At 35.3% G+C, this 22,418-nt stretch overlaps 1 protein-coding gene across 1 annotated transcript in view; it reads right to left on the minus strand.

The window, feature by feature from the left end:
* Positions 1 to 9,202: 9,202 nt before the first annotated feature.
* Positions 9,203 to 22,418, minus strand: part of LOC105623112 (dual specificity tyrosine-phosphorylation-regulated kinase mbk-2) — a 52,705-nt gene continuing 39,489 nt past the window's right edge. Inside the window, exon 3 of the mRNA XM_012204512.1 lies at positions 9,203 to 10,723. Within this exon, the coding sequence (XP_012059902.1) occupies positions 9,203 to 10,723 (1,521 nt within the window). The remainder of the gene's footprint in view (positions 10,724 to 22,418) is intronic.

Raw genomic sequence — 22,418 nt, forward strand, 5'->3', positions numbered from 1 at the left:
TAATAATATATATATATATATATATATATATATATATATATATATATATATATATATATATATATATACGATATATATTTGCTCTTCGTCATTATAGATTGCCTTTAATATCGAATAAGAATGATTCGTATAAAAATATTAAATTAATGCTACACAGAATGTTAAAAATATAAAAATGGCAAGAATTAAGGATAGTTTTAAACATATATACTTAAAAAAAAATATGGATGTGGATTTAACAACATGGATATTTATATTATTATATAATAATTATTATTATATATTGACATCAACATGATACAGATTTAATCGTGTATTTAACCGTTAAAAATGTCATGAAATATAATACTTTTAAGTTACACAAGTTGAATTTAATTTTATGACATTACATTAAATTTAATGTACTTATAATTGAAACATGGATTGTATAATGTACATGAAATTTAAAGTACTTTTCATAATATTTTATGAAATTTAATGTATATTCCATAAAATTTTATGGATTCGCGTGAAATTTAATGTGAACATTAAATTCAAGTTATTTGTAACTTCATTTTTTACAACATTAAATATTTTTTAATGTTTGCTGTCTTTTTTTTAACAGTGTTGGTGTGGATTTTAAATAAATTGATGTTCATATCAACTAACGTAGTGAGAATTATATAAACATCGCATGCTGCTAAATTCACATCATATTTTTTAGAGTGTAAACATATGAAAAATTGAGACTTTCTCAATTTAAATTTTTTCGAATGGCACAAAAAGCCATTGACACAATTTTCTTGAAACCTAGATTTTTCCTGTAACGATGAGATGCGCATCTTCAGCTTGAAAATAATTTCGCATCATCAAGTGAGAAAGTTTGTAGAGAGAACGAGAATGAAGATTCTACAGAAATTTAATAAACAAATATATAAAATGAGGCTCGAAAGAATCTATCAGTGAAAAATGTAAAAAAAGCCCAGCTCAGAGCCTATATCAGCTGTTTGCACAGATAATTTTTTATTTTCGTGTGAATGTTATAAAACAAATTTAATAAATTAAATAATTGAAAGATACTAATTAATTTAAGTATCAAAAGCACTGAACAACAGTGCTTTTCATACTCAAAATAATCAGTTTCAAGTATTAAATTGGCCGGTATTAAATAAGATTTCTGCAAGGGGATGAAATTCAAGCAGGGAAGGTTCGCAAATACAAGATTTTCACGCGATGCGACTCGGCCCTCTCGCTTCCAAGGGGCGACGGTACACGCCGGCAAAGCGCGATTCGTCGCGGATGACGTGATTAAGGGGAGGATTGCACGGGGACGAGTCACGAAGCGAGAGGGAGGTTAACGCGCTCAACGAACTTCGAGGCACCTGTTCGCCACGTATGTGCAGGCGTCATCGTGCGTACGCGCATGCACACGTTGTATGCTAAACGCGCGTCCCTAACGGTTAAGTTTACGAAAAATTCTTAACTATCATACAAACGCTTACGCAATTATATAGTACATGTACATCGTTACGTTAGAAACGTGATACAGTCTCTCGTCGTTTTGTCCCGCGGTCGTGCTCTTTCTCTCCCTTCCTTCCTTTCCCTCGCCTGATTCTCCTCATCCTCTCATTATTATCCGCCACCTTCGCTAAAGGGATAATTATTAATCCTAAATCGATAGCCGGAGTCGATCTTTCCTTTGTTCTCTTATGCGTGTAGTATGCTCGCTCGTCTCTCGCTTACTTCGTGTGGATTCGATGCGTCTAGCACCGATTTCCCATCAAATACATTTCATGCGCTGTTTATGCCTGTGGTTAAGAATTTACCGCGATGATCCGTTTACTCGAGTCGAAGCTTAATCATATTCGATCAGCGAGATCGTCCATGATCTCTCGAATCGCAACGAGCCATGTCGAATATTAAATTCCATATACTGAAATTACATCAGTCGTTTCACGTGTATAATACACATTTCGTTAAATATTCATGTCCGAAATTAATAATGCGTAAACGACGCTATGTGGATCATCGCTACAAATATCAAGCAACTTAATTACATTTATGATAAATACATTACTGGAAATGAATAAATTAAAAATTTGGTTTACCGCAGAAATTTATCTAAAAACGAGCAGGTTTCTAAGTATTTTTTGTTGCATCCAGAATTAAATTTCGCTGACTGTCTAAAGAAAATTTATACGCGTTTCATATTTTTTTTCTCTATAAAAATTAATCGCTGCGTTCTATTTGAAAACATTTATATTAAAACCTCATCTTGTCACATAGACATATCCATATACCTTAGCAAACGTATCCACGCACATCGATTTAAAGCGTAAAATCAGTTCCATCTGAATAGATGCTTAGCTAACAATAAGGTGATTAAAAAGAAAATCACGAGCGCCAAAGGACATAATGTTTCTTCTTAGACAATTTATAAATTAAGAACATTGTTCTCGCCAGTTAAAAGGAACAGAATCGTCGCGAATTTCGCGCGTGAGTGCAACAGGCCGCGCACTTTTTAATAAAAGAATTTGCGAAGAAATTTCAGACAACTGCAACGCATCCTCATTCAACAGCTATCTTGAGATTCATGTTTGCTGCATTTGTTATAAACCTAAAGCTGTCATTCACATCTCGACGATATCAGGACATGCATAAACAGTGGGAAAAAGCATCGTTAAATCCAGAGAGTGAAAAGACAAGAAAAAGAGGAAAGGCAAATTATTAATCGTATGTCAACATATCCCAAGGATTTCGAACGGACTAAGTGCGATCCTCGAAATCAGTCGGTGACACACGAATGACAGCAAAATTGCAATGATAACCAAAAGAATGCCGGTTAAAGCAGCAAGGATATAAATTAAGTCAGTACAATCATCGTAAATAGTGATTAACACGTTGAGTGCCACATTGTTATTCTGTTCGGCGTTACTGATTGAATCTCGTTAAGATAATACAAGCTCGCATTATTTACGTCAATTAATCATAATTCTAGCGTACTAAAAAATATTTGAGTTTACCGCTAAATTTATAAGACGCTATTGTCGTAAACATTATCTATATTTAACAAGAATATAATAATATTGAGAGAAAAGTTTTTGGTATTTATGTGAACTATAATTGCATAAAATGCACGCTTAATAAGGTTTAATAACATCTATAGTTATGAAACTGATCAATCATAACTATTTCTGAAGAATGGCTGTGATTGATTAGTTTTCAACTATGAATGTTATTAAATCCGATTTAGGGTGACTGTGTAAATGTAGTCATTGTTAGAACTTCTATTTTTACAATTATTTTTACTGTCATAATGTTAATAATAATGATTACATTTATATGCTGAAAAGATATATATGGTCATTTTCGAAAATTATTATAATTTTATATTGTTTGTAAGTTTATGTTATTTTGAATATTCTTAATATAACAATAATTATTTTTAATATAACAATAATAGTTACAAATACCAAAAACTTTCCTCTTCGTAAATAAGAAGTTATATCTTAGAAATTAGAATATACTCTAAAAGTATCTAAAATATACTTTTAGAGTATATTCTAATTGAAAGTGAATTATCACTCTGAAGAGACTTTTTCAGAAACTGGTTCAATTTTCTCATTTTTTAGAGTAAGATTTCATTCTTCAAAGAATTTAGAGAATAAACTTGAGATTGAATAAAATTGTCAATAATTTATTATTACTCATAATAGAGTCGTCATAATAGAGTCGTATGCGTGTAATCTTTGATCGTTCATTATCTTTGAAATTTATACCTTTTATTTTCTTCATCACGAGTCGTAATGTAAGTAACAAATATCTAGGCATTCTTTCGATAAGATACCTCGCCGATTAAAGCGAAGACATTTGTGTACATATAGGATATTCAATTACTGTTATGTATTTTATATATATATATATATATATATATATATATATATATATATAATATGTATTACGCACTTTAAGTGCCTCCGCATTACATAGAGTATAGTCGGTGATGCGCGGTATCTTTGCACGCAAAATTAGCAAATCGTCAGCTGGCACTCTGCGTGTTAATTCGCGAGAATTATGAGACAAGGAAATGAAGACTAGGTTCGCATAAATAAACCAGCTTGCGAAAAATGAAGCGTGGCACTTACTTAACGAGTTATCGGCAGTGATAGCGATGGTCTCAACAAATCGCTGCTAAAATATTACGATCATTGAAATCGATCGATTTTCCCGATCAATTTCCGGGACATGTGCGACGGATCATGATTATCTTTCTCCAAGTTTTGGACGCCGCAATTGACGCTCTCGTTTTTATCTTTTGATGAGATCAGCATTTTCGCGAACGCACACGTCGCAATACGATTCTTTCGATATCCGCTGTAATTCGTTTTGTTTTGGTCGGATTGAAAATCTGCGAGATAATAAAAATCTACGAGAAATAAAAAATTATACTACCGCACGCTAAAATATGAGTACGTAAAATAATCGGGTGACATTTTCGCGAATTAAGATCGATGGAGGAGAGAGGATAAAAAAAGTCAAGCTCCAAACCTACATTAGTGTCACAACTCGTCACAAAGATCATCCTGCGTTTTCCATTACCTGAACCCTACTCGAAGTTCCAGTATTCTCAGCCATGATAAGAATAAACTACAGGTTTCTATGAAGTTGTCAGCAGTTGTCGATTTAGAAAGAGTGAGGTAATTTGAATCATATTGCTCTTTCTGTGTTCAAATTGAAGAGAAATATTGATTCAATTCTTTCTAATGGAGTACAGATGCTAAGATCAGAGAATGTGCAGTCTATACTTATTACGTCTAGGAGTATTCTCATCTGTTCGATTGAAGGAGATCAAGTATCGATTGTAAAAAGATTTCGACTTTTGTATGTAATATATTAATAATACAACACATCAATAATTATACATTAATATTATATTGTAATATATAATATTGTATTATATTAATATACATACATATTAATATAATGTATTATGTTAATGTAATATTAATATTTAATTATGATTGTGTATTATTCACAAGAATACTTTTTCAAAGAGCAACAAATCTTCGAAGAATAGGACATCGATACTTGTTCCTTGTACATCTTATATTCCTTATACAAAGGAAAAGAAGAGGTCGATATGCGAGCACTTTGTCTACGACGAGATTAAACTACATCGCGCGCTTTACAAACTATTCATTCATCACCTCGATGTAACATAATATACGTGATTTTTACACACATATATAATATATATTTTTTTATCTACATTCGTTAGTATAAATCCCAGTACGCCTAAGTTCCATATCACAAAGACATGCCGTTCGATATCACGATTTTTAATCTGCCGATCGCTCCGATCCCCTCGAGCTTAATTGACTTCGCTGCTGTTCGCTGCTATCATTTGCCGGCTGCATCAACACTCTTTTCATTCTCTTCTCTTTCATTTTTGATTTCTCATCACGTTTCTCTGCTTCGTCGTTGTCTCGTCACTCATCCACGCTCGGCTCTTACGACTGTCCGCCCCGCGCACATTTTGTTCGGTTCAACTAAATTTAGCGATTTCGCATCGCCAGAGTCATCGCGAGACGCCCGGTTGCATTGTTCGCGGACTACATGTTGTCTTGTTTCGAAAGCTGTTCTTGATGAACAGATCGTCCAACGATTATAGTCGACCACAAAGCAAAGCTTGAAATAACTCGGGGAAAATCAGTGATGGTAAAGGGCTACTTAAAGTAGCATCAGTGTTTAGCAACGGATGGTTAGCGAGGAAATGATGCATGTTAATGATTAATGATTTCTATATTGCGATCAATAGTATATTTGCACTTGGATAAAATTATACATTAGGAAATCGATTATATCAGCTTGGATCGAGTTCTCTTTTGTCTTTTTTCGTACATACTTTCTCTCGTACAAATAAATAAACATTCGCAAAATTTCTTCCCGATTGCCGAAAAGAATTACTTAGGAAAAAACACGTTTCTGACATGCTTTTAAAATATTCACGGGACAATCGTTACAAAATAATACATTACAATCATTTTCTCCTCAAACATAAAATTAATAATTAATTAAAACATTCTCAACTTATATGATTTATAATGTACAATTCCTAATTTTTAAAACGAATAAAACTATTAATAATTAGAATCGATGATACGAATGTATTTGAGCGGCTTTTATGTAGAAATTATTTACATTATGTACGAAAAGAACGATTTTAATCGTTACCTAAAAGTTCAGCTAGATATGTGAAAATAATTTTGTTGGACTATCAAAATAATTATATAGAATATTCAAATAAAAATTGGTTACTAGAATGTCAAAACTTTTTGTAGCATTGCTCATCATATTTGAAATTCCTATGTAATTATTTGGATGGTCCAACAAAATGACTTTCAGATCTGTATCTAGTTAAATATTTATAAATATAGATACTTTAGTAAAATCATTCTTTCCACGTAAACACTATTGTGTTCCTTTCTTTGAAGTTGTAAAAGTCTATTTCTGAGTTTTCCACCATAAAAGTCGTCCATTCATGGTAAGATCTACGAAGTACCGATAATAATGCGGAACTAAAGCGGTCGCAGGACATACGAGTCGTTCACCCCGCATGAGCACGAAAAATCTCTTTTATTTTCGGACACGGTTCTTTGTCGTGTGTCCTTTAAACCCGACTACAGAGAAGCATAAGATCTGACTGAACGTGCTTTACGGGGAAAAAGGCTTGAAAGACGGATAGTGCGTGAAAAACGCGACTGTCTCGTCTCTCTCAAGTGAGAACCGCGTGGATAGAAACCGCTATTGAACACGAGGCATTTTCATCCGCGATAAAATGTACGCAGCACGAATAATAAGCACCGACACAAGAATGCGCGAGGGGGAAATTAACCCAGTTAGCTCAGAAGAAGCCAAGAGAAGTTAACAAACCGGGCGCGATTCTTCTCGTCGTAAATTGTACGTCGCGCCGTTCATCGAATTAAACGCTAGAGCATCGTAAAATAAGCGAAGTACAACGCAACTGCCAGATACGATATTTTCTCGGCGTTTCCTCGGTTTACTGCGCTTGCTTTTATAATCAAACTCGTTTCAGAATTGACTGAACTTTGAGTTCGGTTGAAACCATAATGAGTGTTCATAATTCATCACTAATGGATTCATGTAATGAGCAATTTGATGCAGGGAAGGCAGCTTCCTCTATTCCCTATAAGAGCCTCATAATTACAATAATACGGAAAAAAGAATAATAAAGTGCATAATTAATTACAACAATTAAAAGTTAGCGTCAAAAGCATAAAAAAATACTTTCGGTTCATTTCAAGAAATTAAAAAAAGTATTAAAATAATAATTGCTTTACGTGTCCCGTTCCACTCGATTAAAACAAACATTATATAAATGCATACAGTATAAAAAATTTACAAAACAAAATTACAAAAAAAATTCGTAAAAGCTACAAACTATACAAGATCGCATCGTCATATTTTTACAATGTTCTTCTTCATGAGCGATTCAACTGGCTCGATCTACGAACTTTGAAGCTCGAAAACGCTGTCGCGTTTTTGCCAAGTGTGTGCAACAAATCGGACGTATTGATGATGAAAAAATACATTTCAATATTTTCTTTCAATCACAGAGAAACGACAGTGTCTTCAAAATCAGCGCAAATTATTTTATTCAGTCGTATACTTCTTCATCATGCTTATTGTGAGCGAATCGTTATACCTGTGTCGCCATCATCGGCGACATCGCGACACGACGATATATCTGACATGCTACATCATGTATGACCTATCGAACCGTCGCGGTTTCCCCGGGCTTCCCTTGGCACAATGACCTCCAGGTCGCTCGAACTACTCCCGCGCATCGTCGACGGCTCGTAAGAGACGCTCGACATGCATTAATCATGATTCATGAACCGAGACTTATGTGAATGTAAATCAATCGACGATTCCTTTGAGACCAGCTGACTTCTGTTTGCGATTAATCCGACACGGCTTGTCGTCTCATCTCCGATGAAATCGATTGTGTGAAGAAAATATGTCGCACCAACGAGGAAGGAAAAGAAAATGATTCATATTATGCATCGCGACAAAGCTGACAGTAATATTTACATATTTTTCTATACTTATCCTTGTCAATCAGTCGATTTGTTACACAGATCTGAAAAATTGGATTTCATGTTTCATCGTTCATCTTGAATAAAATGTAAAGTCCAATTTTACAAAGGGCGAAACACAACCGAGCGGTGAATGAGTGGCTCATATAGTCGCGTTGTCGAGTGTCGAGATCGTCCTCATGATTTCCGGCACGTTTCGAAAAGAAAAAAAGGTCCTTTGACTTCATGATTGTACGTTCCGCAAAGGACTCGACGACGAGTGTTTTAAGACGCATAATCGCGTGTTAAATCGTTCTATACCTATTTACGCGGATTTCTGATGCTTTGCTAGAGTTCTTAAGGTATTGTCATAGCAGAAAAATTTGCCTCTTATTGAAAAGCCGACCGCATATTTTCACGGCGGAGGCAATGGCAATAGGAATGAATCCCGAAACGAACGGATCAGACAACAACGCGAGACGATATGTCCGTGGCTGAAGGTATAATTTCGAGGTTTATCGCGCAATCGACCTTGTAGCGCTAGGCTAAGCGTGAAGCATGAATCAGTTATAATTGGTGATAAATTCGCGAAAATAAGCCTTCCTTCGCTCAATCTTTTTTTTTAAACTCGTACGATTATTCTCGAATAACTTCAATTCCATAGTCCAACGATAACGTTTAGACGTTTGCTTTTTAATTTTTAGGAGATAAGCGCTCTATCTTCAACCTACAAAGCGGTATATTTCATAGAAAATAGATCTCGTCTCTTTTCATCAAATTATAACCAATTCAAGTCTCATCGACAATCAGCCACGGCGACCGTAGAAACGTGACGCGTGAATCACAGCGGTATCCGAGATCGATGATAAGACAGCCAAGCACTTTCGACCGCAAGTAACCTTCCTCGATGCCACGTCGAGGTGGCTCAAACGTCGCCTGCACGGCAGGCAGCGAGACACAGCCGAGTTTCACGTTATTAGGTGATCGGAATCGGATCATCCTTATCTTTACGTTATGCGACCGTTTCATGACGAAACGCTCATCAGTAGCAATGCCTAGAACGGCAGCGAGCGAGCGAGCGAGCCGAAGGGAGGAGAAAAGGACGACTGGCGTCACGTTTTGACCTATCGTCTCAACTCCTCGAGGATCTCCTGGATCCCCGGCTGGAACGAGAGTACCAACCGGCTGGAGCTGCTCGAGGAGCCATGAGAACCGTAACTATCGTGCGACGCGCCATTGTTATTATGCTGCTGTTGCTGCTGCGTTTGGTGCGTCTGACGAGCGCGTTGCGATTTGGCGGTCGTCGCACCGTCGACAGAATTGAGCGACTGATGGCTGCTACTCTGGTTCGATCGATGACTACTATGCAACTGGGACTCGGACAGACAACCGTAAGACCCGAGTGGATAGGGATCGAAGATCGTCACCTCGCTTGTGCGCTCTCTCTGTTGCTGACGTTCGGTCTTGCTCGTGGAAAGATCGCCGCTCGACGCATTGTTACCGCTCTGCAACTGATTGTTCGTCTTGCTGGAACTCCTGCTACTGACGGAATTGAGCGACTGGTGGCCGCTGCTCAATCCCCCCGTCGTGCTCCAAGTACTGCCGTGCAGCTGGGACGCGCCATACGCTGACGAGTAACCCGCGTAAGCGGACACCACGTCTTCGACCAAACGGTTACCCCTTTGTTGACTTGTCGTCTTATTCGCCGAGATGTCGTCACTAGTGTTATTGCCGCCCTGCAAACTGTTAGTCTTGCTAGAGGAGCTCCTACCGCCACCGCCACCGCCGCCACCAGTCCCGCTAATGGAGTTCAGTGATTGGTGGCCGCTGCTTAATCCCCCCGTTGTGCCCCAAGTACCGCCATGTAATTGGGACGTATTGTACGAGTAACCCGCATAAGCTGACACCATGTCCTCTACTAAACGGTTCCCTCTCGTCTGACCCGTTGTTTTATTCGTCGAGATGTCGTCGCTGGTGTTATTGCTACTCTGCAGACTGTTAGTCTTGCTGGAACTCCTGCTGCCGGATGCGGATGTTCTCAGAGTGGGACCGCCGCCGGTAGTCGCGGGTTGCGCCGATGTCACCGCCGGTAGTGTATCGTTCTTGTCGCCCGGTGGCCTCGGTAATCGACGGCGTAGCCACGGATGCCTTAACGCTTTGTTCGGTGTCATTCGACATTCCGGTTCCCATACAAGGCAACGTCTGAGAAAGTCTAGGAACAACACATCGTCGCAACCCTTCAGGGCGCGCTCGAGATCGTGCGAGCCCGGTGGGCCGCGCAGCTTCCCTCGTCTCGAGAGACCCCCGCTTAGCACTGTCGTACCGTCCGGCATTGCCGTCGCGGTGCAGTACTTCGGGTAGCCCTTCGAGCTGATGAACTGACGCGACCGTTTCGAGTTTTGCAGCAATCGTTGTGGCGGCATGCCTAGCATTTCGATGATGCACGCCAGCTGGTCTGCCTCGTCTTCGCCTGGTAACAGTGGAAAACCGGTGAACAATTCTGCCAGGATGCAGCCGAGGCTCCACATATCGATCGGCATCCCATATCTTGCGCCTAATATCACTTCTGGTGCGCGGTAGAAGCGACTTTGAATGTAAGTGTATACCCGTTGATTCTCGTAGCAACTGGAACCGAAATCTATCACCTGCAACATGCGGAATAAACTTATTAATACAATGAATTAATGCAATTTTGAAATATGATAACATAAAGTAGACGAGTCGCTGATTATTAATTAGCGCAATTCTTAATATTAAATATATAAATTTTGACTTTGAACGTTCCCACTCATAATTTGAGTGGTCTTCATCAGCAATCTTTCCCCCTAACACAACGGTTAGATTATTGCATTACAAAATAATATCTCCAACTCCTTTTTTTCCTCTCAAAAAATTTGAACTGTTAATTGTTGTGAGGTAAATCATATACTCGCAAAGTTAGAAAGCTGAGTGGCAATGAGAACTCGAGCTAAAATTATATAAATAATAATTAAATTATCATATGTAAATTTGAAAATTAATAATCACCTCATCACAGTCGACGCCTCAACGCTAAACAATAAATATATTGAATGCAACATTTTATGCATTGTTAATAAATTAAAAATTATCGTCAAAATTTTAAAATACTAACTGAGAGAACAATTTGTTTGTGTCTTGTCATTTCGAATCAAAATTACCGTCGTAATTTTGAATAATACGTTAATAATATATGAAAAGAATAATGATTTTATTAAAGTATTTAAACATTAGATAAATACAGAAATGAAAATAAATAATTCTTGAAAGTCCAACAACTATATCGACACGCAATTATCATTTCTGAAATTAATTCATTTATATGAATAAATATAATAGTTCAACATCTTAATATTCAGACCGTAGTGGCGCTTCGTATTTAAAGTAATATAAATAATCTGTTGAATTATCAAAATAATTATGTAGAGCGCTCAAATTAGTTGCTAAACTTTTGCTAAACTAGTTGCTGTTACTTTTGTATTGCATCGTTCACCTTTAGTTTTCTACATAATTATTTTGATAGTTCAACAAAATTATTCTCAGATCTGTAGCCACCTGAATTTTTAGATATTTTAACGAAATTGTTCTTTTTCTGTGAATTTTTGAAGCGCGCGCGCGATAAATTATTTGGAAATAGAAATTTTGTTTATTGAAAAACAAAACTACTCATTTCAGAAGAAAAAACTAGAATATTTATTACAAAAAATACGGAATATCTAGAAAAAGAACAATTTTACTGAAATATCTAAAAATTTAACTAGATATCTAATAATAAATTTTAAAATAAAATTTATTTTCAGATCTATGTCCACCTAAATTTTTAAATATACTTTAGCAAAATCTTTTTGTGTAGAATACAATATTCAGAATATTTAGAACATAGAAAATTTGTTGTTGTGTAACTCAATTTATCCTAGCCCGACGTACCATCGTAACTATGTACATATCGAGACATATTCATTCGTGAGAATCGATCAAGTTCGTATAAAGCTCAGGTTCGTTAATAATTTCTGCGCGCAAGTGGCAGTAGAGCAGTGACGGCGAAATGGGATGTACTCCAAATACACGCGCATTCGAATATATCTATTTCCAGTTCGTAAATGATGCACGTGGCCCACGTAAAGTAAAGCATGTGTATCGCTTATGGCGCACCTGGCAGCGAACGTGTCGTAATGATGGCCCGATAATTTTACCTCATGTTCGTCGAACGTAATACCATTTCAATCACAACGTGACTCGGTAACTACCGCTGCAGTGAAGCAGCTCGTCCATTTCTCAACGCGATTTCAACACGTTTTTTGTCATACTTTGTATAAAATAATATTTCTTTATTCCGTATAATAATATTTAAACGATGTAATTTTATGTAATAAATATATTTCTGCGTATTATTATCAATGCAAAAATTATTTACTAATATAATTTCAGAGAAATGTCAGAGAATTTCTTAAGGTCCTACACTATCAATAATACTAATCAGTAATATTGAATCAGTAATACTGACAGTATACATCATTTTTAATATTTTCACGATCTTGCATAATCAGTATTATTGACAACATATTTCATTTTATCTATTAAATATCTATAGTGTCGAATTTAATGTAACGATAATTAAATTTGACACTATATCGTGTCAATTTGACACTATATGTCAAATATAATTATTGTTTTTTATATAAAATAACAATATGATTGATTAGGAACAATGGCGACTCACGTTAAGTTAAATTTAACACTATAGATTTAACAGTGTAGTTTTACGTATATTAGCTTTTGCACTGTGACATACCATGACATGGATCTTAATAAAGTGATATTGGTGCTCTGAAAATCCAGATCACTGTCAGTGTTTTACGTCAATCCATCAATATTAACCATATACGATCAGTAATATTGTCAGTATTCGTTAATTCTGTATAGTATTAATCGAGTGAGATAATCTTTTTACTCTAAAAAATATCGATAGATTTAACACCTCTAATGTAGATTAATTCCCATGCAATGTCTATACAATTCTTATTGTGTTAATTGATGTTAACATTACCACCAACATGGTGTGGATTTCAAATCTCTGCAGGTGTTTAATGTTTATATCAACACTATCATGGTATGGATTTAAAATCCATGGTGTTAAATTCACATCATATTGGTGTTAATATTAACATCAACACAATGAGAATTATATAGACACCGCTATTTTTATTTTTGTACAGGATATAAAAACAAAAATATAAATAAAAAAATGTCTATGTCTCTATTTGCATTGCGATACAAAGCGATAATTAACTTTTCGCGCTGTTACGATTTACTCAGTATATTTTCTTCTTTAATTTATGACTTTCTGAAAGTCGTCAGTATTATTACTTTTCTCAATACTTGGGACGACTGGGAAAAGACTGATGACTGTGTAAGACTGATTGCACTAGCAAACGTCGCGGTCGTGCAATTCGATAATCCGTGCCTTCTGGCCTAATTTAATATTTCGGGTAACATCGTCCCTTTCGTGTAGCGAATAGAAACAGCATGTTGGAGATTGTCCAGGATTCAGCTCGGCTCACTTTAGACTCGGCTGTTCGGTCGCGATGCGCGATTTCAATGAATTATAATTTTCGATAATCAATACCTGATGCACAATCTCCAACAAAATCTGTTTAAAAATAGCATATCTTCATGGATCAAGAAACCGAGGTACCAAGTATTCATAAAGCATTTCTAGAATTCTTACATTTCTTCGTACTATAATTAAAAGCACAAAAACTCGCTTCAACAATAATGCGAATTCGTAATACAGTACTCAAAAAGTATTTTCAAGAAATATGTCTTTTTGAAAAGAACATTTCCTTATTTTTAAAAAGTAAACGTTAATTATAGCAATTTATTAATAAAGAATACAACAGATTCTATTTCTCAAATATTATTTTACCTAAAAATGTATAATAATTAAAATATATTTTCTTAATAATAAGCAAATGCCAAACATTGTATTGTTTGAACGAACAAAAAGTATTCGTATAGTTGAGAAATCATCATTCTAAAATCATGAATATAATTATTTTCGCGGAATTCTGTTAGGATAAAATGTACTTATTGCTCATAAAATTATAGTTAATGTTTATTTTCTAGAAATAAGATTTCTTTTCTAAAAATTTTCCACGTACAAATACATACATTTGCATTCATAATATTATTACCATTACACAATTTGTCGATAATATCTATCTTAGATATTGTCCGTATATAATTAAATCTTCCATTAAATTTTCCGGCTTAATAAATGAGAAGAAACTGGTCGAAAGAAAGCAGGAAAGAATTATCTAGGACACTTTGTACATCCTGCTTTCGTAATTTTTGCGCGAAATGATGAGCAGGAGAAAATAATCCGCAATTAATCAAGAGCCACAACCATGAAAGCATAATTCGGTGTACACCGTATATTCTTTGTATCGATAGAAAGTCCGCTTTCCAACGCGCTTTGGAATGATACTCGTATTCGACCTATGTTATGTCTGTACAGGAAAATACATCGTAGAAGGATGTCCCTTCTAAGAGAATTAATCGCCATAATTCACAATAAATTTCTGAGAATAAACACGTGACATGTTTGATTAGTTTCAATTATATCCCTGAATGAATCAGCATTTGGCACAAGTTCGAGCAGTGAGTTCGATGAAAAATGGCTCTGCTTATCCCACGATTCCAAACTTCTACGTTTCACTTAACCCCGTGTGGTAGACACGTAAGCAGTCTCCACGTGCGTCATCGTTACAAAACATTCGGGGGTTGATCGATTTCAAGGGACGACCGACCGGCTGGCCGGAAGTTTTCGTAAAGTGCACTTTTGACAGAAGTACCCGTCATGCAGATACCCTAAAATCAATTTTTCCTCTATGACGTCAACAGCCATTTTTAGAATTCCAATGTGACTCTATTAGCCAAGCTTCGGCTTTACCACAAAGAGTTTCAGAGTGAGTTTAATCATTTGAACATAAAAAACAAAAGTCGGAGGATCTACAGTCATTTTTTTTTTCGGTTATATGAGTCCTTTTAATATTTGATAATTGACGCGAAATATTCCAAAGAGAAATGAAATTGGCAAAAATCTAATTTGCAAGCTCTCTATTATTGCTTTTTTAATAACTTTGCAATTTAATGACATTTCCAAAAATATCTTCCGCTAGAAAATTTTTTGTCTCACAGCATGTTTATTATGCATACCATTACGCGAAATAATATATTCACCCCTGCATACATGCAGCTGCAGCAATGCAAGACATTCGTGGGGAACGCGACCTCTCACTGAATTTGCAAATGGTCGCGAATATTTATTGAAAATTAACTCTAAGTAGTAAACAGCTCATTTTTAGAATTTCAATATAATTGATATAACCGGTGTTTAATTCTTAAAAATTATGTAACTTATACAAACTTACGAAATCCCGCATGTAATTTTTATAATTTGTATAAATTATTACCGAATGTCACTTACGTCTGCACTGAGAGAACCATGTTATATACGATATACTATAATTGCGTGGTAAAATAATTAGAAGATCTATTTTTGGTATATAAAATTATAAATATTATTATTACTAATATCATAGCAGTGATAATTATAAAAATGGAGCTTCTAACAATAATTATTTTCCCATGCAATTATAATCATAAACACCAAGTATTTTTTTTCTCACTATCGGTGTGGTAATTTTTAAATACGTCGATGTTCTCAATTTTATTCTCTCTCTTTTCTTCGCGTTTCAGTAATTTCCAAAGAAATTGCATTAGTCTTTCTCACGGAACGATCGATCCGCGTTTTATTTTCGAACTTCATCGAGAAAGTCTTTTTCAATAATTTTCTCTTTAAAGTAAATAGGTCGAGATCAATAGACAGTACAGAGGCAGGAAATGAAAAGGGCAACTGTATAGGCATCTCCAGCATTTTAATTTACGATCTCCGTGGTTGCGGTGACTTCTTTTTCTTCTCGGATAACCGCAGAAGAGGAAGCGCTTCGCCTTTGCGAAAGGGGCGAGGAGCTCGCAGAGGCCATCCTCGGCAGCGTCGAGGCGCTTTATCGTGCCCCGTGAAATGAGATATGAGGGGGAGAATGTTTATTCGCGGTTTCCCCCGCTTCGTTCCACGCCGCGCGTAAGAACGGCGATAAAAGGAGGAGGCTCATTCCCCTAATTGGAACGCGCGCCGGTTTCGCTTCCGAGATAACAGGTGGGGTACATGCCACTTATTCGCGCGATGTTCCATGCAGGCTTGGGGAAAATCTTTTACCGTGCCATTTTCCATGAAATGTTTATCCACGTCTTCTTGTCTACGCAATTTTTTTGTATGTAGAAGAAGATTAGAGGTTAAAAAAAAGATTTTTTAACTTTGAAAAAATTAAACAAAAAAATCGATTTTTATCAAACACTGTTTTTTAGTAAAAATTCTGAAACAAGATAGAAGAATTATCTAATTTTTCTTGATTCTTACAGGATTAAAATGTTTAATTATCTACGTTATTTCAGTGTTATTTAATAACCTTTTTTTATAATTTTAAATAAGCGGAAACATCTTTGTAATGCCTAAAAAATGAGTTGATATAATATCTCTGAAACTGACTTTATTATATTCGTGGCTACCATCAACTTGTGTCTGATTCTATCAATGTAGATTTTAACGATTTTCTCGATTTAACTTATTTTTTATGTTTCTCTAGTTTCAAGAATTAAAAAAATAACGAGTAAATTAAACTGAGATTAAAGTTAATCTATATTGATAAAAATCGACAATCATTGAACCTACTGCATTTTGATCGTTTGTAGCTATAAACAGAAATCTGAATAAATACAAAAATTGAATTCTAGAACAATAACGTGATGTCAAATGTCCAAAAAAAATATATATCTAACTATAAAAGGGGTAAAACCTGGATTTTATATAGTTTCTAACTCAAAGTTTCTTTTCGATAATATTTATCTCCAAAGAAGATCACAGATATCATAATAAAATTAGCCTCGTTCCATCATCGAGTAAGTGACAAACTTTCTTCGGATCATGAATATATAATCGAGTGATATTTACATACAACGAGCAATAAAGTGATATGATAAAGCAGATAAAGCAATTAAATAAACAGCATTAAGCTATCATCTAAGACGCAATTAATTTGATATCTCGTTGAGATTATCCGATATATAATCATTTCAGGAAATATAATGAGTGAGAATAATCTAATTAAATATTATATGCCGTGTGCGCAGTGTGCATTATATAATTTTCTACAGAAAGATTCTTTTATTACAATCATCGAGATGTAACAATTAATATGGCGAATGGAAGAAAAGTTGAGTAAATTGTAAAATCCGATGCAGGAATTAATTATCATTTCTTGTGTTATGGTTGAGGGGTCAATTATTATGGCAATCATTTCTTTAGAAATATATTGCGGCAGTAGCAGAAGAGACAATGCTAGCAGTACTGTCAATAGTAATATGCTAGCAATACGTAGCAGCACATAGCAATGCATTAACAATACTTGGCAATATTGTGTGCAATAGATGGCAATACATAGGAAAACAATACTAACAATACAATAGCAATGCTAACAATAAAGTGTATGTATCGTAATAAAAAAGTAGACGCATTTAATTATTATGCAAAAAATTCATCGATATTTTTACGAAATGTTCCTATCATCATTAGACATGAAAGCTGTGTTTTTCTTGCTTCATTCGTTCTTCGCTTTATCGGATTAAAGCTAGCGGTACATAAGCAGTAAATGAATTAGCCAATCACGATCAAAAGTAGGCAATAACATAAATAGTAACTAATAAAAAATGATTGATTTACCACTGGTTTTAGGTCAGAAGCATATAAAAAAATGTAAGATAATAAGACGTAAACAGTAATAAGTCAATTGGCTAATCATAATAGAAAGGCAATAATAATTTTACGTTATCTACTGTAATTGGCCGATTCGCTTACTGCTTATTGCCTTACAAAAATAAATATATGTAAAGGGCAAATAAGAGTCAAAAATCAATAAAATTTAAATATAAAGACATATACATATCATAATACAGATTCTCGATATCATTCCTTTAAGAATCTTGATGGTATAACATATAAAATATCTCAGAACAATAAAATATCTCGAAGATCTAATCAAACAATAATGATTAGATATTATAATAATAATGATAAATATCATCAAGATATTTTGTTCTGAGATATTTTACACGTTATACTATCAAAATTTTTAGAGAAATGATATCGAGAATCTGTATTTTATATTGTATGAGTATGAGAATGTATTTTATATATATATATTTTTCAAGTTTTAATTTGTGACTCTTATTTAGAGCTCTTTACTTAGATTTATTTTTATTTAATAACAAGAGTCTTTATATAATTTTATTATTGCCTTATGTTTTTGTATGCCACGGATTTAATGCGTAGTCTACAATGGCAATAGCAGTAGTGGATGAGATTGTGAGGCCCGATTTCACAAATATATGGTTACCTAAAGATTAAAGGTAATCAAGAAATTCATAAATAAATTTCTTTAATGAATCTGTTGGTAACCCAGATAGCCAAGTCTGTAGAAAACAGATTTTTTTATTAGGTGTACAACTTTGCTTCCGCTGTTTTTTTTCCGAAATTCGAGGCTTTATTGTAAAAAACTGGTTATACATTTATGATTCGAAGTATTGTCCATCGCTGGCCACTACTTTCTCCCATCTTTCGGGTAGCGTAATCCCGCGTCGAAGAAACTGGTCATCTTTTGAGACTATCCACGAATCGATCCAATTTTTTACTTCTTCATAAGATCGGAAGTGCTGGTCAGCCAGGCCGTGTGCCATTGATCGAAACAAGTGATAGTCAGAGGGAGCAACGTCTGGAGAATACGGCGAGTGGGGTAGGACTTCCCATTTCAACGTTTCCAAGTATGTCTTGATCACTTTCGCAACATGGGGTTGAGCATTGTCATGCTGCAAAATCACTTTATCGTGTCTCTTGTTGTATTGCGGCCGTTTGTCTTTCAATACTCGGCTCAAACGCATCAATTGCGTTCGATACCGATCGCCTGTGATTGTTTCAGTCGGTTTTAACAGTTCATAATACACTACGCCGAACTGATCCCACCAAATACAGAGCATGACCTTGGACGTCAAAATCATCGTTCTCGAAGCGTTGAAACCACTCACGACACGTTCCTTCACTAATAGCGGCCTCACCATAAGTATTTGAGAGCATTCGATGAGCCTCAGCCGCAGATTTCTTCATATTGAAGCAAAAAATTAAAATCTCCCGCAAATAACGAGAATTTGGCTCGTAAACTGACATTTTCAATCGAGAATAACTTTATGCAAACACAAATCGACTAATGTTTCTATGGGATTATGTTGACAGATACCCAAGTTTATTGTATGACGTCTATGATCTATTTATTTCGACCACCACTTATCGCTAAAGCCATCTATAGGAAAACGGCGGAAGCAAAGTTGTACACCTAATAAATGCTACAATATGTCAATAAAATAACAACAGAATTAGACGTATATAATACAGTACATGTTAACAGAATGCTAGAAAAAACGTAACAGAAGAGAAGAATCTACAAGCGTCGGCAGGATCTACTCAATTTCTGTCAACAATTTGCCTTCGCATTATATTGATAGGCGATGTCAACAGAACATAAGCCTGATGCGGACGCAGTTGATGGCAGACTGTTGTTATTTTCTGCTCGAATCTGTTAAAAAACTGCAAACATTTTGCTATCTGGGTAATCTTTAATCTTTAGATAACCATATATTGTGAAAATGGGCTTGAGAATAAGAAATTGACTAATTAAAGTCAATCATTCTTCTCACATTCGATTGTGATTGGTCAATTTTTTACTCTTATAGTCTCATCCACTGCTGCTATTGCCATTATAGACCATACATAAGGGTGAAGGTTATGATATACAAATAAATTGAAGCAGAATAAGATGTAAGCAGTAAACAAATCAATATTTTGGATTTGTTTCTAGTTTATAAGCTTATATTGTTGCCTTACGTTCTCTATTGTGATTGGCCAATTCGCTTACTACTTACTATTTATTGTCTTACGTTTTTTTTTATGTATAGCTTTAACCTTTCAATAGGTAAGTAAGATACTCAACATCCCAATAAATTTTATTTTATAGTTATGTGTGTTTTTTGATAATACATATAGAGTTAAATTTACATTGTTCATATTTTTATGAAATAGAGGAATGTAAAAATAATAAATTTTTAAATAATAAACATTACGAACAGTTATCTTGAAAATCTTGATTTGAAAAAGGAAAGTAAAAAAAACATTACACGATATTACAACCATCATATTTACTTAAGGATCATGGTAGAAAAACTTAAGCAATAAGACATAAACAATAAGCAAATCAACATTTTAGATTTTCTGTAGCTTACGTTATTGTCTTATGATCTCTACTGTAATCAGCCGATACACTCATTGCTTACATTTTATTGTTTAAGTTTTTTTGTGTTTGCCTTTAGGATTTAAAAACTCGAGCATTACCGCGACACTTATGAAAAAAACGAATCGTCGTTGGATCGATCGATCAAAGAGCTCCGTGAGGTTTAACGGTGCGGTTGAGGTGGCCGCGAACGGCGAAAAAATGTATACACAGAGGCGCATATATATGCATGTGCGAACGCGCACGTTGATAGATCCCATACAAAGCCTTCAATCAAAGCACGTTGGGCCTTTGACATATCCGTAATCACAGGCGTGCCACGCTGCCATGAGCATCGTTGTTCACGCGTCGATTTGTTTTATCGATTGTGTTAGGCGCCGTCGGTGAACCCCCAACCTTTGTCAAAATCGTCCACTTCACGTTCGAGTAAGTATATGTACACGCAAATCGTCAATTCGCATTCTTATTTCCACGCGTTTGGCGACAAGATGATTACCGCTAATTGGGATATATGCGTTCGCAGTATATAAGGTACCGCTACGTCGCTTTTGATTCCTAATTAATGGAATTCCTAATTAATAGAAGTGGCACGAAGAATGGATTCGCCGGTCCTCGGCGTTGCATTCAGTGAGTATTTTTGTGGAATGTTCCTCTAGCCACAGTACTATTGTGATGGAAATTCTTTAAAAGTTTGCGGGGATATTTCTGGTCGATTATACGGAGAAAGACGTATGAAAGTTATTCAAGAGGCAAACTGTATTGTAAGGTCATCTGATTATCGGTCAAAAGTTAAGTCCCTAGTTTATAAGTCGCTCAACTTTTACGACATATCAATGGAAAGTACGTGAATCGTACGTATGATTATTCATCTATAGCACCCGGTTGACTCACGGCGTGACTAATGAGTCCCCCAACAAAGTAGTTAAGCGCAAAGCCTTTAAGAATAAAGTAAAATGAAATGAGGCATTTTCTGTAATAATCGTTTTAGGTTAATTTTTAAGGTATTAAAAATATATACTTTTATACTGCCACAGTAAGTTTCTCTCGTAGTTAATTAATTAATTTTCTTAAAATAATTTAATGCGATAATATAGTAATTTCTCTTTCTCTCTTTCTCTCGCTCCCATTTGATATAAGTGTGAATCATGGAACTCAAAAATAAGTTTTCTAGCATGTCCCACTTTCGACATATTGGAAAGCGCACGTTGACCGTGAAGACCATTTTCTCGCTCAATTTCAGGCGGAAAGTTACGTTAGCCCATGCGTCATGGCGTGACACATTGCATTTATTATCATCATGAGATATTAACATCAGTCTTTCTTGCGCATTATCCTACAAGAAAGTAAACATCACCGGCGAAAGATCTCTCATCACGCTTCTGTAATTACCGTAAAAGCTGTGTGGTCGCGCCGATGAGATTGGGTTTATCTTCTTTACTTCCCTACAATTATACTATTGCATTTGCGCGATGAATATTTACGTAATTAGATGTTAAAAGCTTCTTACGCATTAAGGAATTATTTGAAATAGTAATACGCAGAATGTCCATTTATCTAATGAAAAGCAGCTTTGAATCTTGATCGCGATTGCAACAAGCTTTCAGCTTTCTGTTGTATTATAATATTACACTAATGTATATTGTATTCCATAGTGTTATCATTTAACATCGCAATCTTTTGCTCAAAAACATTGCGCAGAAAAGAATTTAATTATAAACTTTATTTGCTTGACGAGAGACAAGAAAGAAAAAGAGAGTTCATTTATAGAGAAAGAGAGAGAGAGAGAGAGAGAGAGAGAGAGAGAGAGAGAGAGAGAGAGAGAGAGAATATATACTATACTCTACTACGTACGTACGTACGTACGACG

This window comes from Atta cephalotes, assembly GCF_000143395.1.
Source record: "Atta cephalotes unplaced genomic scaffold scaffold00053, whole genome shotgun sequence".
Lineage (NCBI taxonomy): Eukaryota > Metazoa > Arthropoda > Insecta > Hymenoptera > Formicidae > Atta > Atta cephalotes.